The sequence below is a fragment of the Oncorhynchus keta genome, chromosome 2 (genome assembly GCF_023373465.1).
Source record: "Oncorhynchus keta strain PuntledgeMale-10-30-2019 chromosome 2, Oket_V2, whole genome shotgun sequence".
Lineage (NCBI taxonomy): Eukaryota > Metazoa > Chordata > Actinopteri > Salmoniformes > Salmonidae > Oncorhynchus > Oncorhynchus keta.
This window is the reverse complement of record NC_068422.1, coordinates 10,985,427-11,000,588: the sequence shown is the minus strand read 5'-3', so window position 1 is coordinate 11,000,588 and position 15,162 is coordinate 10,985,427. Positions and strand designations below refer to the sequence as shown.

General features: G+C 48.1%; 1 protein-coding gene across 3 annotated transcripts in view; it reads right to left on the bottom strand.

The window, feature by feature from the left end:
• The window catches only part of LOC118373364 (fatty acid synthase-like), a 66,138-nt gene that overhangs the window by 29,254 nt on the left and 21,722 nt on the right, over positions 1 to 15,162 (bottom strand). For all 3 annotated transcript variants that reach the window (XM_052471458.1, XM_052471452.1, XM_052471459.1), the window contains exons 5-21: positions 13,153 to 13,353; positions 12,851 to 12,973; positions 11,910 to 12,025; positions 11,646 to 11,780; positions 11,044 to 11,530; positions 10,625 to 10,812; positions 10,225 to 10,414; positions 10,040 to 10,134; positions 9,736 to 9,870; positions 9,365 to 9,568; positions 5,309 to 5,424; positions 4,844 to 5,019; positions 4,552 to 4,743; positions 4,270 to 4,350; positions 3,896 to 4,081; positions 3,544 to 3,723; positions 1,126 to 1,329 (exon numbers count right to left, since the gene is read on the bottom strand). In XM_052471458.1, the coding sequence (XP_052327418.1) occupies positions 1,126 to 1,329; positions 3,544 to 3,723; positions 3,896 to 4,081; positions 4,270 to 4,350; positions 4,552 to 4,743; positions 4,844 to 5,019; positions 5,309 to 5,424; positions 9,365 to 9,568; positions 9,736 to 9,870; positions 10,040 to 10,134; positions 10,225 to 10,414; positions 10,625 to 10,812; positions 11,044 to 11,530; positions 11,646 to 11,780; positions 11,910 to 12,025; positions 12,851 to 12,973; positions 13,153 to 13,353 (3,009 nt within the window). The remainder of the gene's footprint in view (positions 1 to 1,125; positions 1,330 to 3,543; positions 3,724 to 3,895; positions 4,082 to 4,269; positions 4,351 to 4,551; positions 4,744 to 4,843; positions 5,020 to 5,308; positions 5,425 to 9,364; positions 9,569 to 9,735; positions 9,871 to 10,039; positions 10,135 to 10,224; positions 10,415 to 10,624; positions 10,813 to 11,043; positions 11,531 to 11,645; positions 11,781 to 11,909; positions 12,026 to 12,850; positions 12,974 to 13,152; positions 13,354 to 15,162) is intronic.

The following is a 15,162-nucleotide window of genomic DNA, read 5'->3' as shown; positions in this document are numbered from 1 at the left end:
TGTATAGCTAAGGGCTGTATAGGTAGGGGCTGTATAGACAGGACCTGTATAGGTAGGGGCTGTATAGACAGGGGCTGTATAGACAGGACCTGTATAGGTAGGGGCTGTATAGACAGGACCTGTATAGCTAGGGGCTGTATAGACAGGACCTGTATAGACAGGACCTGTATAGACAGGACCTGTATAGACAGGACCTGTATAGACAGGACCTGTATAGACAGGACCTGTATAGACAGGACCTGTATAGACAGGACCTGTATAGACAGGACCTGTATAGACAGGACCTGTATAGACAGGACCTGTATAGACAGGACCTGTATAGACAGGACCTGTATAGACAGGACCTGTATAGACAGGACCTGTATAGGTAGGGGCTGTATAGGTAGGGGCTGTATAGGTAGGGGCTGTATAGGTAGGGGCTGTATAGGTAGGGGCTGTATAGGTAGGGGCTGTATAGGTAGGGGCTGTATAGCTAGGGGCTGTATAGCTAAGGGCTGTATAGGTAGGGGCTGTATAGCTAAGGGCTGTATAGCTAAGGGCTGTATAGCTAAGGGCTGTATAGGTAGGGGCTGTATAGCTAAGGGCTGTATAGCTAAGGGCTGTATAGCTAAGGGCTGTATAGCTAAGGGCTGTATAGACAGGACCTGTATAGCTAAGGGCTGTATAGACAGGACCTGTATAGCTAAGGGCTGTATAGACAGGACCTGTATAGGTAGGGGCTGTATAGGTAGGGGCTGTATAGGTAGGGGCTGTATAGCTAAGGGCTGTATAGACAGGACCTGTATAGCTAAGGGCTGTATAGACAGGACCTGTATAGCTAAGGGCTGTATAGGTAGGGGCTGTATAGCTAAGGGCTGTATAGGTAGGGGCTGTATAGGTAGGGGCTGTATAGGTAGGGGCTGTATAGCTAAGGGCTGTATAGGTAGGGGCTGTATAGGTAGGGGCTGTATAGGTAGGGGCTGTATAGGTAGGGGCTGTATAGGTAGGGGCTGTATAGGTAGGGGCTGTATAGGTAGGGGCTGTATAGGTAGGGGTTGCAATACATATTTTAAAACAGTGAAGCTGAAAGTCAAATTATTTTCTCACTGTTGGGATGATAAAGGCAACAGGAAGTAGACATCTAACCTTTACAGTTCTTTAGTTGGTCTCCTAGTTTGTCATTGGCTGACAGGCATTCTGTCTCCAGGTAGGGGACAAACACAAATTCCTCCAGGGTGGGCGGGCTCTGTTGCTGCTGACGACGTGGCGCTACCGTGGCGTGCAGGCCGCAGATCTGGACTCCGCCCGCCACAATGTTGTCAAGGCAACGGCTGACGTGGACGTCCACCGCTGGGATGAGAGAGGGAACAGTCAGGGGAAATAATAAACATACTTCATATTGGGATGATGGAGAGGGAACAGTCAGAGGAAATAATAAACATACTTCATATTGGGATGAGAGAGGGAACAGTCAGAGGAAATAATAAACATACTTCATATTGGGATGAGAGAGGGAACAGTCAGAGGAAATAATAAACATACTTCATATTGGGATGATGGAGAGGGAACAGTCAGAGGAAATAATAAACATACTTCATATTGGGATGAGAGAGGGAACAGTCAGAGGAAATAATAAACATACTTCATATTGGGATGAGAGAGGGAACAGTCAGAGGAAATAATAAACATACTTCATATTGGGATGATGGAGAGGGAACAGTCAGAGGAAATAATAAACATACTTCATATTGGGATGAGAGAGGGAACAGTCAGAGGAAATAATAAACATACTTCATATTGGGATGATGGAGAGGGAACAGTCAGAGGAAATAATAAACATACTTCATATTGGGATGAGAGAGGGAACAGTCAGAGGAAATAATAAACATACTTCATATTGGGATGAGAGAGGGAACAGTCAGAGGAAATAATAAACATACTTCATATTGGGATGAGAGAGGGAACAGTCAGAGGAAATAATAAACATACTTCATATTGGGATGATGGAGAGGGAACAGTCAGAGGAAATAATAAACATACTTCATATTGGGATGAGAGAGGGAACAGTCAGAGGAAATAATAAACATACTTCATATTGGGATGATGGAGAGGGAACAGTCAGAGGAAATAATAAACATACTTCATATTGGGATGAGAGAGGGAACAGTCAGAGGAAATAATAAACATACTTCATATTGGGATGAGAGAGGGAACAGTCAGAGGAAATAATAAACATACTTCATATTGGGATGAGAGAGGGAACAGTCAGAGGAAATAATAAACATACTTCATATTGGGATGATGGAGAGGGAACAGTCAGAGGAAATAATAAACATACTTCATATTGGGATGAGAGAGGGAACAGTCAGAGGAAATAATAAACATACTTCATATTGGGATGATGGAGAGGGAACAGTCAGAGGAAATAATAAACATACTTCATATTGGGATGAGAGAGGGAACAGTCAGAGGAAATAATAAACATACTTCATATTGGGATGATGGAGAGGGAACAGTCAGAGGAAATAATAAACATACTTCATATTGGGATGAGAGAGGGAACAGTCAGAGGAAATAATAAACATACTTCATATTGGGATGAGAGAGGGAACAGTCAGAGGAAATAATAAACATACTTCATATTGGGATGATGGAGAGGGAACAGTCTGAGGAAATAATAAACATACTTCATATTGGGATGATGGAGAGGGAACAGTCAGAGGAAATAATAAACATACTTCATATTGGGATGATGGAGAGGGAACAGTCTGAGGAAATAATAAACATACTTCATATTGGGATGAGAGAGGGAACAGTCAGAGGAAATAATAAACATACTTCATATTGGGATGATGGAGAGGGAACAGTCAGAGGAAATAATAAACATACTTCATATTGGGATGATGGAGAGGGAACAGTCAGAGGAAATAATAAACATACTTCATATTGGGATGATGGAGAGGGAACAGTCAGAGGAAATAATAAACATACTTCATATTGGGATGATGGAGAGGGAACAGTCAGAGGAAATAATAAACATACTTCATATTGGGATGAGAGAGGGAACAGTCAGAGGAAATAATAAACATACTTCATATTGGGAACAGTCAGAGGAAATAATAAACATACTTCATATTGGGATGATGGAGAGGGAACAGTCTGAGGAAATAATAAACATACTTCATATTGGGATGATGGAGGGAACAGTCAGAGGAAATAATAAACATACTTCATATTGGGATGAGAGAGGGAACAGTCAGAGGAAATAATAAACATACTTCATATTGGGATGATGGAGAGGGAACAGTCAGAGGAAATAATAAACATACTTCATATTGGGATGATGGAGGGAACAGTCACAGGAAATAATAAACATACTTCATATTGGGATGATGGAGAGGGAACAGTCAGAGGAAATAATAAACATACTTCATATTGGGATGATGGAGAGGGAACAGTCAGAGGAAATAATAAACATACTTCATATTGGGATGATGGAGAGGGAACAGTCAGAGGAAATAATAAACATACTTCATATTGAGTGGAGTGTGTGCTGTTACACACCTTTCTTCCCCTCTGCGTAGTCAGTGACCCTCTCCTGGTGGATGTTGGGGTCCACACACACAGAGCGGATCCGCGTGGGTAGGCGAAGGCTGCGTCCTGATAGGCCAACCACGATCATCTGCAGCATGGTGTCCAGGAAGGTCACCCAGTTACCGGTCCACTGCAGCTTCCCACTGTCACCTACATCCAATCACAGACAGGGATAGAGCAAGATCAGAGGGAATCAACCAATGACTGAGGAAAACAACTTCTAGTACTTACTACAACAAACGACCCATCTTAGTAGCCACCCAATAGGAAATAAGACTTCATAAAGAGGTTCACAGAGTCTTTCTCTCTGACAGACACACACCTGCATTGTTGGACTCCAGGATGCCCTGGAAGGTCTTGCCATAGTCGTAACCGCGGAGACGGAGCTCCTTGTAGATGTCATGGGCCGTCAGGCGCAGTTCGGGGTCACCATCGTCCCCGGCGACAGGCTTACCGATCTGAGAGCAAAATGAGTCCAGAGCAGAGACCTCCAGAATGCTCACCTTGCCTGCACAGACAGCGAGGAGCATGGGATAAGGTGAGAGACCGTGTGGAGGACCAAGGAGAAGGCATGCATGTAGAGTTCATAGTGACTTTGTATACAGTAGTTATTACCATGTAACAGAGCATGTAGAAACCATCCTGACAAATCAAACATCTATCTTGGATGCGTATAGGAGAGTAGAGTATACATACCACTGACAGCCAGGTTGCCGTTCTCAGACACCTCAAACCGACTGGTGGCGGGCATGACACGCACCTCCAACTGGACTGAACCTGACAGAGAGAAGACGGAGTAAGAGCGACGAGAAGGGAGAGAGAGAGGGGGGGTGGGGGAGAGGGAGAGAGAGAGGGAGCGGGTGAGTGCACATTGAAGGTCAGCAATGAACCACAGCAAAATACTGACAACCCAAACAGACAACCCATGATCGAATACCTCCCCTGCCTTCATCCATCCCTTCTCCATCCCTCTCTCACCAGTCTTGGGTAAGATGGTGGCCCTGTGGATGGTGACATCCTCAAAGTTGACAGGGGTGGTTTCCATGACAACTCCCAGGCTCCTCACCAGGGTCCTCCAGGCTAGCACCAGGTAACCCGTGGCCGGGTACAAGACACGCCCATCGATGCAGTGGCCAATCATATAGTAGTCTGGAGACTCTGGGTTCATGTCTAGGGGGAGAGGAGATCAACTCTTATTGTCCGATAGAGTGTGTGTGGACGTACAATTTTGTATGTGTGTGTTCTGTGTCGGTGTATGCATGTCTCTCACCAATGTTATAGATGGTAGCTGAGGTGGACCCTCCAGAACCAGCAGGGAAGTCCTCAGCCTTGGGTACATCCCAGGTCTGGGCGTGGTCCCACTGCACCAGGGGGGAGATCAGAGGGGTGCCCGCGGGCACCGGGTACTCCACAGGCGGGTACAGCTGCTTACTGGCCACGTTGATCCTGGACACAAAGGAGAGATGCTTGGTATTGAGGCATCTGACGCAAGTATAGCTTTTCTAGGACTCAAAACTAAACATTTTACATGCATGTTTTGGCTTGTACTATGGACCATCAGAGTTTATGAGATGAACATTATGTCAAAGCAAGGTCAGAATACCATCTTGCAGTATTGGAACATAGCTGGTGTCTTTATTAAAACAACACCAGATAAAGCTGAATTGGGTTCAGAATAGAACAGCATCAGTTGCATAATGATGACATTAGAGGCATGGCATGTCAGCAGACGGACCCGTTCATGTAGACCTTGCCGATGTGAGAGAGGAAGAACTCCAGGTTGTTGGCATGGCCTCTCCTCATCAAGGGCAGGATGGAACACGTGGGCTTCAGGCTGCGCTTCAGGATCGCCTGCAGGGGGAGCAGTTTCACACAGAGTAATGACCACAACAGCTTCAGTTGAAGTTGGAAGTGTACATACACCTTAGCCAAATACATTTAAACTCAGTTTTTCACAATTCCTGACATTTAATCCTAGTAAAAATGACCTGTCTTAGGTCAGTTAGGATCACCACCTTATTTTAAGAATGTCAGAAAAATAATAGAGATAATGATTTATTTCAGCTTTTATTTATTTCATCACATGCCCAGTGGGTCAGAAGTTTACATACACTCAATTAGTATTTGGTAGCATTGCCTTTAAATTGTTGAACTTGGGTCAAACGTTTCAGGTAGCCTTCCACAAGCTTCCCACAATACATTCCTTCTGACAGAGCTGGTGTAACTGAGTCAAGTCTGTAGGCCTCCTTGCTCGCACACGCTTTTTCAGTTCTGCCCACAAATTTTCTATAGGTTTGAAGTCAGGGCTTTGTGATGGCTACTCCAATACCTGGACCTTGTTGTCCTTAAGCCATAACTTCGGAAGTATGCTTGGGGTCATTGTCCATTTGGAAGACGCATTTGTGACCAAGCTTTAACTTCCTGACTGATGTCTTGAGATGTGCACTTCAAAATAGATGGTAGATACACTGCTCAAAAAAATAAAGGGAACACTTAAACAACACAATGTAACTCCAAGTCAATCACACTTCTGTGAAATCAAACTGTCCACTTAGGAAGCAACACTGATTGACAATAAATTTCACATGCAGTTGTGCAAATGGAATAGACAACAGGTGGAAATTATAGGCAATTAGCAAGACACCCCCAATAAAGGAGTGGTTCTGCAGGTGGTGACCACAGACCACTTCTCAGTTCCTATGCTTCCTGGCTGATGTTTTGGTCACTTTTGAATGCTGGCGGTGCTTTCTCTCTAGTGGTAGCATGAGACGGAGTCTACAACCCACCCAAGTACATCAAAGTTGGATCAGCCCGTAGTGTGGTTTTCCACTTTCATTTTGAGTGTGACTCCAAATCCAGACCTCCATGGGTTGATACATTTGATTTCCATTGATAATTTGTGTGATTTTGTTGCCAGAACATTCAACTATGTAAAGAAAAAAGATTTAATAAGAATATTTCATTCATTCAGATCTCAGATGTATTTTAGTGTTCCCTTTATTTTTTTGAGCAGTGTATATTGAAGCAACCAGTCCCTCCTGCAGCAAAGCACTCCCACAATAAGATGCTGCCAACCCTGTGCTTCACGGTTGGGATGGTGTTCTTCAGCTTGGAAGTCTCCCCCTTTTCCCTCCAAACATAACGATGGTCATTATGGCCAAACAGTTCTATTTTTGTTTCATCAGACCAGAAGACATTTCTCCAAAAAGTACGATCTTTGTCCCCCATGTGCAGTTGCAAACCGTAGTCTGGCTTTTTTATGGCAGTTTTGGAGCAGTGGCTTCTTCCTTGCTGAGCGGCCTTTCAGGTTATGTCAATATAGGACTCGTTTCACTGTGGATATAGATACTTTTGTACCGGTTTCCTCCAGCATCTTCACAAGGTCCTTTGGTGTGAAAAGTGCAAATCAATCCCAGAACAACAGCAAAGTACGTCCTAGGAGACTGAACGCGTCTCCTTCCTGAGCAGTATGACGGATGCGTGGTCCCATGGTGTTTATACTTGCATACTATTGTTTGTAATGATGAACGTGGTACCTTCAGGCATTTGAAAATTGCTACCAAGGATGACTTGTGGAGGTCTACAATTTTCTTTCTGAGGTCTTGGCTGATTTCTTTTGATTTTCCCATGATGTCAAGCAAAGAGGCAAAGAGTTTGATGTCAAGCAAAGAGTTTGAAGGTAGGCCTTGAAATACATCCACAAGTACACCTCCAATTGACTCAAATGATGTCAATTAGCCCATCAGAAGCTTCTAAAGCCATGACATTTTCTGGAATTTTCCAAGCTGTTTTAAAGAACAGTCAACTTAGTGTATGTAAACTTCTGACCCACTGGAATTGTGATGCAGTGAATTATAAGTGAAATAATCGGTCTGTAAATAATTGTTGGAAAAACTACTTATGTCATGCACAAAGTAGATGTCCTAACTGACTTGCCAAAACTATAGTTTGTTAACAAGAAACTTGTGAAGTGGTTGAATAATGAGTTTTAATGACTCCAACCTAAGTGTATGTAAACTTCCCACTTCAACTGTAGGTATGTGTATACATGTCAGGTGTGTGTGTTTCTGAGAGGAGAAAACAGTCACATTGTGACACTGTGTATTCACAGCAGTAGTGAATGAGTGGAGCCACCTCCTGTGTGTGTCTATATAGCGTGCAGTCTAACCTACAGCAGAGCGTGGGGTGCTGTCTATATAGCGTGTGGTCTAACCTGCAGCAGAGCGTGGGGTGCTGTCTATATAGCGTGCAGTCTAACCTGCAGCAGAGCGTGGGGTGCTGTCTATATAGCGTGCAGTCTAACCTACAGCAGAGCGTGTGGTGCTGTCTATATAGCGTGCAGTCTAACCTGCAGCAGAGCGTGGGGTGCTGTCTATATAGCGTGCAGTCTAACCTACAGCAGAGCGTGTGGTGCTGTCTATATAGCGTGCAGTCTAACCTGCAGCAGAGCGTGGGGTGCTGTCTATATAGCGTGCAGTCTAACCTACAGCAGAGCGTGTGGTGCTGTCTATATAGCGTGCAGTCTAACCTGCAGCAGAGCGTGGGGTGCTGTCTATATAGCGTGCAGTCTAACCTACAGCAGAGCGTGTGGTGCTGTCTATATAGGGTGTAGTCTAACCTGCAGCAGAGCGTGGGGTGCTGTCTATATAGCGTGCAGTCTAACCTGCAGCAGAGCGTGGGGTGCTGTCTATATAGCGTGTGGTCTAACCTGCAGCAGAGCGTGTGGTGCTGTCTATATAGCGTGCAGTCTAACCTGCAGCAGAGCGTGGGGTCCGGTCTATATAACGTGTAGTCTAACCTGCAGCAGAGCGTGTGGTGCTGTCTATATAGCGTGTGGTCTAACCTGCAGCAGAGCGTGTGGTGCTGTCTATATAGCGTGCAGTCTAACCTGCAGCAGAGCGTGGGGTCCGGTCTATATAACGTGTAGTCTAACCTGCAGCAGAGCGTGTGGTGCTGTCTATATAGCGTGTGGTCTAACCTGCAGCAGAGCGTGTGGTGCTGTCTATATAGCGTGCGGTCTAACCTACAGCAGAGCGTGTGGTGCTGTCTATATAGCGTGTGGTCTAACCTGCAGCAGAGCGTGTGGTGCTGTCTATATAGCGTGTGGTCTAACCTGCAGCAGAGCGTGTGGTGCTGTCTATATAGCGTGCGGTCTAACCTACAGCAGAGCGTGTGGTGCTGTCTATATAGCGTGCGGTCTAACCTACAGCAGAGCGTGTGGTGCTGTCTATATAGCGTGCGGTCTAACCTGCAGCAGAGCGTGGGGTGCTGTCTATATAGCGTGCGGTCTAACCTGCAGCAGAGCGTGTGGTGCTGTCTATATAGCGTGCGGTCTAACCTACAGCAGAGCGTGTGGTGCTGTCTATATAGTGTGTAGTCTAACCTGCAGCAGAGCGTGTGGTGCTGTCTATATAGCATGTAGTCTAACCTGCAGAAGAGCGTGCAGTCTAACCTGCAGCAGAGCGTGGGGTGCTGTCTATCTAGTGTGTAGTCTAACCTGCAGCAGAGCGTGGGGTGCTGTCTATATAGCGTGTAGTCTAACCTGCAGCAGAGCGTGGGGTGCTGTCTATATAGCGTGTAGTCTAACCTGCAGAAGAGCGTGCAGTCTAACCTGCAGCAGAGCGTGGGGTGCTGTCTATATAGCGTGTAGTCTAACCTGCAGCAGAGCGTGGGGTGCTGTCTATATAGCGTGTAGTCTAACCTGCAGCAGAGCGTGGGGTGCTGTCTATATAGCGTGTAGTCTAACCTGCAGCAGAGCGTGGGGTGCTGTCTATATAGGGTGTAGTCTAACCTGCAGCAGAGCGTGGGGTGCTATCTCCACAACCACAGCGTTATCAGGCACCAGGCTCAGGCCCTCCTGGAAGAGGACAGGGCTGACCAGGTTATTACAATGGTACTCTGCTGAGGAGTACAGAGCCAGCGGGCTGTTCCAGTCCTTCTGGGGGATAGATGTACTGATCCACCTGGCAGACCTCTGCTTAGGCTCCTTGATCACCTACAAAGGGGGAGGAGGGAGAGATAAAAATTAAGTACATTTGGCAGATGACTTGAAATTAAACGATTTTCTAGTGAATAGGAATTTTTCAGTTCATGAAGGTAGTTTAGATTCTCCTCCTGAAATAACAGTTAAAACCCCAAACCGTTTGACACACGTCGTCTTACCCTCTTGAGAGCAGCCAGCAGGGCGGGAGCGATGGAGGCCATGTAGTAAGAATGGAAGGCTACACCAGCACTACGAACCTCCTTGGCAAACACACCACTCTCCTTCAGCTCTGATACAAACCTCCTCACTGCCTCCTGCAGACAGAAAACAGGTACACAGTGCCAGTTTCAGGAAGATGGTTTTCATAGACAAAAAAAATGTAGGTTACAGACACAATTGGTCTCAACAGTATAAAAGGATCTTTGACAATGTATAACGCTAATGATAGATACAACTGCAAGGATTTGGACCAAAATGTGTTACCGCAGGGCCAGAGATGGTGACAGTGTCTTCAGCGTTGTGACAGGCTGGAACCACACCCTGGGGACATTGTGCCTTACACTCTGCCCAGGTCAGACCTGAAGAAGAGAGAGCGAGTTAGAGGCAAACCAACTGATCCCAATTCAAAACACACATGCATGCACGCATGCACGCACACACACTCTTACCGACTGCAGCCATGCCACCAGGGGGCAGGTTAGCCTCGTTAATGGACCTCCCTCTCCAGTATGCCGCCAGGATAGCCTCACTGTGACTGAGGGATCCGTCTGCATAGCCACAGGCCAGCTCTCCCACACTGTGGCCCACAATGCCGTCTGGCTGCAGTCCCAGCTTCTGGAGCAGGTCAATCTGGGCGATCTTGGGGGGGGGGGGGCAGACAGGGGTTATCTTTAGGAACCTAGTACAACACCTTGATATGTTAGAGGCATCGTGTGGCCTTTGGAGGACAATACAGTCCATAGCCTTTTGGTTTCAGTGCCATTTCCCCCTTCCTCCTAGTTAAAATGGTGCCCCTCCTTCTGTAAAAATGGTGGTCTGCTCTTAGTTAAGATGACTGCACCAGCGTACCTGTATGGCAGCGAGGCCTACGAAGGCTTGGACGGTGTCCTCGAAGGTGCTCTCATCAGCCTCCATGAGCAGACTGGACACACACATCCCTGTGTCCTTCAATGCTATGTCCGAACGCAAGATGGACTCCCGAAAGTCTGGCAGCTGCATCAGACTGCGCCCCATCCCACCCCACTGGGTGCCCATACCTGAGATATACACAACACACACACCTCTCTCTTAAACCTCTTTGCTGTCATCACTCGAGGTAGAAGTTGCCCTTAACCACAGATCCAGGAACACATTATCCTGCCCCCGGCCCCAACCCTAACACTAACACCAACCATTAGGCTAGGGATTGAATAAATGCTACATCTGACCCTGTAGCAGTGGTTAGAGGTAAGTTCTCATTTCCTCTCCTACCCAGTCCTCTCTCTTACCTGAGCAGACGTACCACAGTGGTCTGGGCGTGGCCTCAGTCTTCTGCACCTCTGTGACATCATCCTTGGAGCCAATCAGAGCGTAGCCCCTGTAGGGCATCCCCGCTGTGGGCATCCCAGACACCTCGTTCAGCAGACACAGGAAGTTGTCATTGCCCGAGTGTTCCTTCCCCTTGCTGAGGAGGGTGGAGACAGCCTCCTCTGTGCGCCCGCAGGCCTGGAGGAGCCTAGGTACTGGAGAGGACTCAGAGGGGATCTTGGGGGGCGCTTTGATGTTTTTTGGGGTGTCAAAACCAGGGGGGCGGAGGATCACATGAACGTTGGAGCCTCCAAATCCGAAGGAGTTGATCCCAACGATGCCGCCGCGGACTGGTATGGGCTCGTTGACGACACGGAGGCGGCCGTCACTAAGGGCAGGGATGTCGGTGTTGGGGCTGTTGTAGTGGATGTTGGGAGCCCACACACCTCGCTCCAGAGACAACACGACCTGGAGGGAGAGAGAGAGACAAGTCTTAGTGCTGGGCTTGGCCAAAAGCCTGCACATATTGTGATTTTGTACATGACAACGGGTGTTCTAGAAGTTAACCCAGACCAGTTCTCACCTTGGCCAGTGCAGACAGGCCAGACGCGGGCTCTGGGTGGCCCATGTTGGACTTGGTGGACCCAATGAGCAGCGGGTCACGCTTTGATTGACAGAACACACTGACAATCCCATTCACTTCCTGTGGGTCGCCGACCTGGAAGGAGAATGGGCTGAGGTCACCAGGGGAACCAGATGTATCAGGGGGGAGGAATGTGACAGAACACCGTCCACAGAACATTCTGGAACATGATCAAACAACAATGAATCAAGTGTGTGTGTTCACCTTGGTCCCGGTGCCGTGGGCCTCGATGTACTCCACCTGGTCAGGGGTGATGTTGACCTCCTGGTAGAGAGAACGTACCAGCCTCTGCTGCATCTCACCTGAAGGGAACGTCACACCTGGGACAAACACGTCAATCAATTAATTAGTATTTTCTGTAGCCATTCATAGAGAACTGTTATGTAATGTTGTATAATAAATGTCACCCACATGGCTAAGAGCGGTGTAGGGTAAGGTTGCCCCTGATCGCGGGTCAGTTTGGAATTTTCCGCACTAATGGTAAAGGTTTGAGTAAGGGGAAGCTGATCCTAGATCTGTACCTGGGGGAAACATCACCCCGGAGGAGCTAAGAACTGTGGCACGTCATGGGGCCGGCCTGATCTTCAAAATACGGCAGGCCAGTACGTTGTGACTGGATCACCAGTCTGGGAGTGTGTTTACTGTTGTGTGTGACAGGCAGACAAGACTTGGCAGAGCAGAGGGAGGGGGCGAAGTGTGGTATGGAATGACTGGGAATCTCTATTACACTCCCCACATCTGTACTTCAAGAGTTGGACCTGGCACTTCCTGAGTACACCACAGATAACAGGAGAGTTACACTGGGGCATCAGGAAAACAGTGGGTCAGTGAGGCCTCACTGACCCTCTACTGGGTTACTGCTTGGCATTTACAGTACAGGGCACATACGTAAGGCAGGCCACACGTTGGGGTGAAAATTGCTGTGAAAACTATATGCAACCTACCAGAGAGTTAGGCAGAAATATGACAATGTTACTTACAATATTAAAACCCTTTTAGATGTGGAAGAAGTTAAGGAGAGGTGCTGGAGGTGTATATAAGACAGAAACCATGCTAGGTTTGAGAGTTCTTCCTCTCAGTACCTTGGGGATAGTGACTAGGTCCAGGTACTCTCAGTGGTGTGTTGTAATGAGGCGTTCTCTCACCCTGCTCCTTGTATCCGTCAGTGTTATTACCAGCGTTGAGTACCGTGGCGTATACCCTCTTAGCCATGGAGCGTCTGGTCAAAAGCACCGCCACTGCAGCCTCTGAACGACAGTACCCGTTTCCTGGGGGAACACATAGAGGACCGCACCAGAAAGTAATGTTAGTGTGCTTTCAGGGCCAAACCAGATAATAGTTCTGCTGTATGCGGGTGTGCTTTCAGCATGAGAAGCATTTTATCTCCAACATTTAATGCTGCACACTGCCTCATTCTGAACACAACCCAGGTCTCTCACCCTCTTACCTGAGGAGTCGAAGGACTTGCAGGTTCCGTCCGGACTGAGCATGCCAAGCTTCATGAACTGCACCGAGGTGTTTGGCTTGAGCAGCAGGTTGACCCCTCCCACCAGGGCGGAGTCACAGTGTCCGTGGCGAATGGCATTGAAGGCGTTCTCCAAAGCCAATAGGCTGGAGGAGCAGGCAGTGTCGATTGCTGTGCTAGGCCCTGGAGGGACAGAGAGATGGTGAGAGAGACAGAGAGAGAGAGGGACAGAGAGAGAGAGGGACAGAGAGAGAGAGGGACAGAGAGATGGTGAGAGAGCGAGAGAGAGAGACAGAGAGATGGTGAGAGAGCGAGAGAGAGAGACAGAGAGATGGTGAGAGAGCGAGAGAGAGAGACAGAGAGATGGTGAGAGAGCGAGAGAGAGAGACAGAGAGATGGTGAGAGAGCGAGAGAGAGAGATGGTGAGAGAGCGAGAGAGAGAGACAGAGAGATGGTGAGAGAGCGAGAGAGAGAGACAGAGAGATGGTGAGAGAGCGAGAGAGAGAGACAGAGAGATGGTGAGAGAGCGAGAGAGAGAGACAGAGAGATGGTGAGAGAGCGAGAGAGAGAGACAGAGAGATGGTGAGAGAGCGAGAGAGAGAGACAGAGAGATGGTGAGAGAGCGAGAGAGCGAGACAGAGAGATGGTGAGAGAGCGAGAGAGAGAGACAGAGAGATGGTGAGAGAGCGAGAGAGAGAGACAGAGAGATGGTGAGAGAGCGAGAGAGCGAGATGGTGAGAGAGCGAGAGAGCGAGAGAGAGAGATGGTGAGAGAGCGAGACAGAGAGATGGTGAGAGAGCGAGACAGAGAGATGGTGAGAGAGCGAGAGAGCGAGACAGAGAGATGGTGAGAGAGCGAGAGAGAGAGACAGAGAGATGGTGAGAGAGCGAGAGAGAGAGACAGAGAGATGGTGAGAGAGCGAGAGAGCGAGACAGAGAGATGGTGAGAGAGCGAGAGAGCGAGACAGAGAGATGGTGAGAGAGCGAGAGAGCGAGAGAGAGAGATGGTGAGAGAGCGAGACAGAGAGATGGTGAGAGAGCGAGACAGAGAGATGGTGAGAGAGCGAGAGAGAGAGACAGAGAGATGGTGAGAGAGCGAGAGAGCGAGACAGAGAGATGGTGAGAGAGCGAGAGAGCGAGACAGAGAGATGGTGAGAGAGCGAGAGAGCGAGAGAGAGAGATGGTGAGAGAGCGAGAGAGCGAGAGAGAGAGATGGCGAGAGAGCGAGAAAGAGAGATGGTGAGAGAGAGAGCGAGACAGAGAGATGGTGAGAGAGCGAGAGAGAGAGACAGAGAGATGGTGAGAGAGCGAGAGAGAGAGACAGAGAGATGGTGAGAGAGCGAGAGAGAGAGACAGAGAGATGGTGAGAGAGCGAGAGAGCGAGACAGAGAGATGGTGAGAGAGCGAGAGAGCGAGACAGAGAGATGGTGAGAGAGCGAGACAGAGAGATGGTGAGAGAGCGAGACAGAGAGATGGTGAGAGAGCGAGACAGAGAGATGGTGAGATGGTGAGAGAGAGAGACAGAGAGATGGTGAGAGAGCGAGACAGAGAGATGGTGAGAGAGCGAGACAGAGAGATGGTGAGAGAGCGAGAGAGACAGAGAGATGGTGAGAGAGCGAGAGAGAGAGACAGAGAGATGGTGAGAGAGCGAGAGAGAGAGACAGAGAGATGGTGAGAGAGACAGAGAGATGGTGAGAGAGACAGAGAGATGGTGAGAGAGACAGAGAGATGGTGAGAGAGACAGAGAGATGGTGAGAGAGACAGAGAGATGGTGAGAGAGACAGAGAGATGGTGAGAGAGACAGAGAGATGGTGAGAGAGACAGAGAGATGGTGAGAGAGACAGAGAGATGGTGAGAGAGACAGAGAGATGGTGAGAGAGACAGAGAGATGGTGAGAGAGACAGAGAGATGGTGAGAGAGACAGAGATGGTGAGAGAGACAGAGAGATGGTGAGAGAGACAGAGATGGTGAGAGAGAGAGGGACAGAGATGGT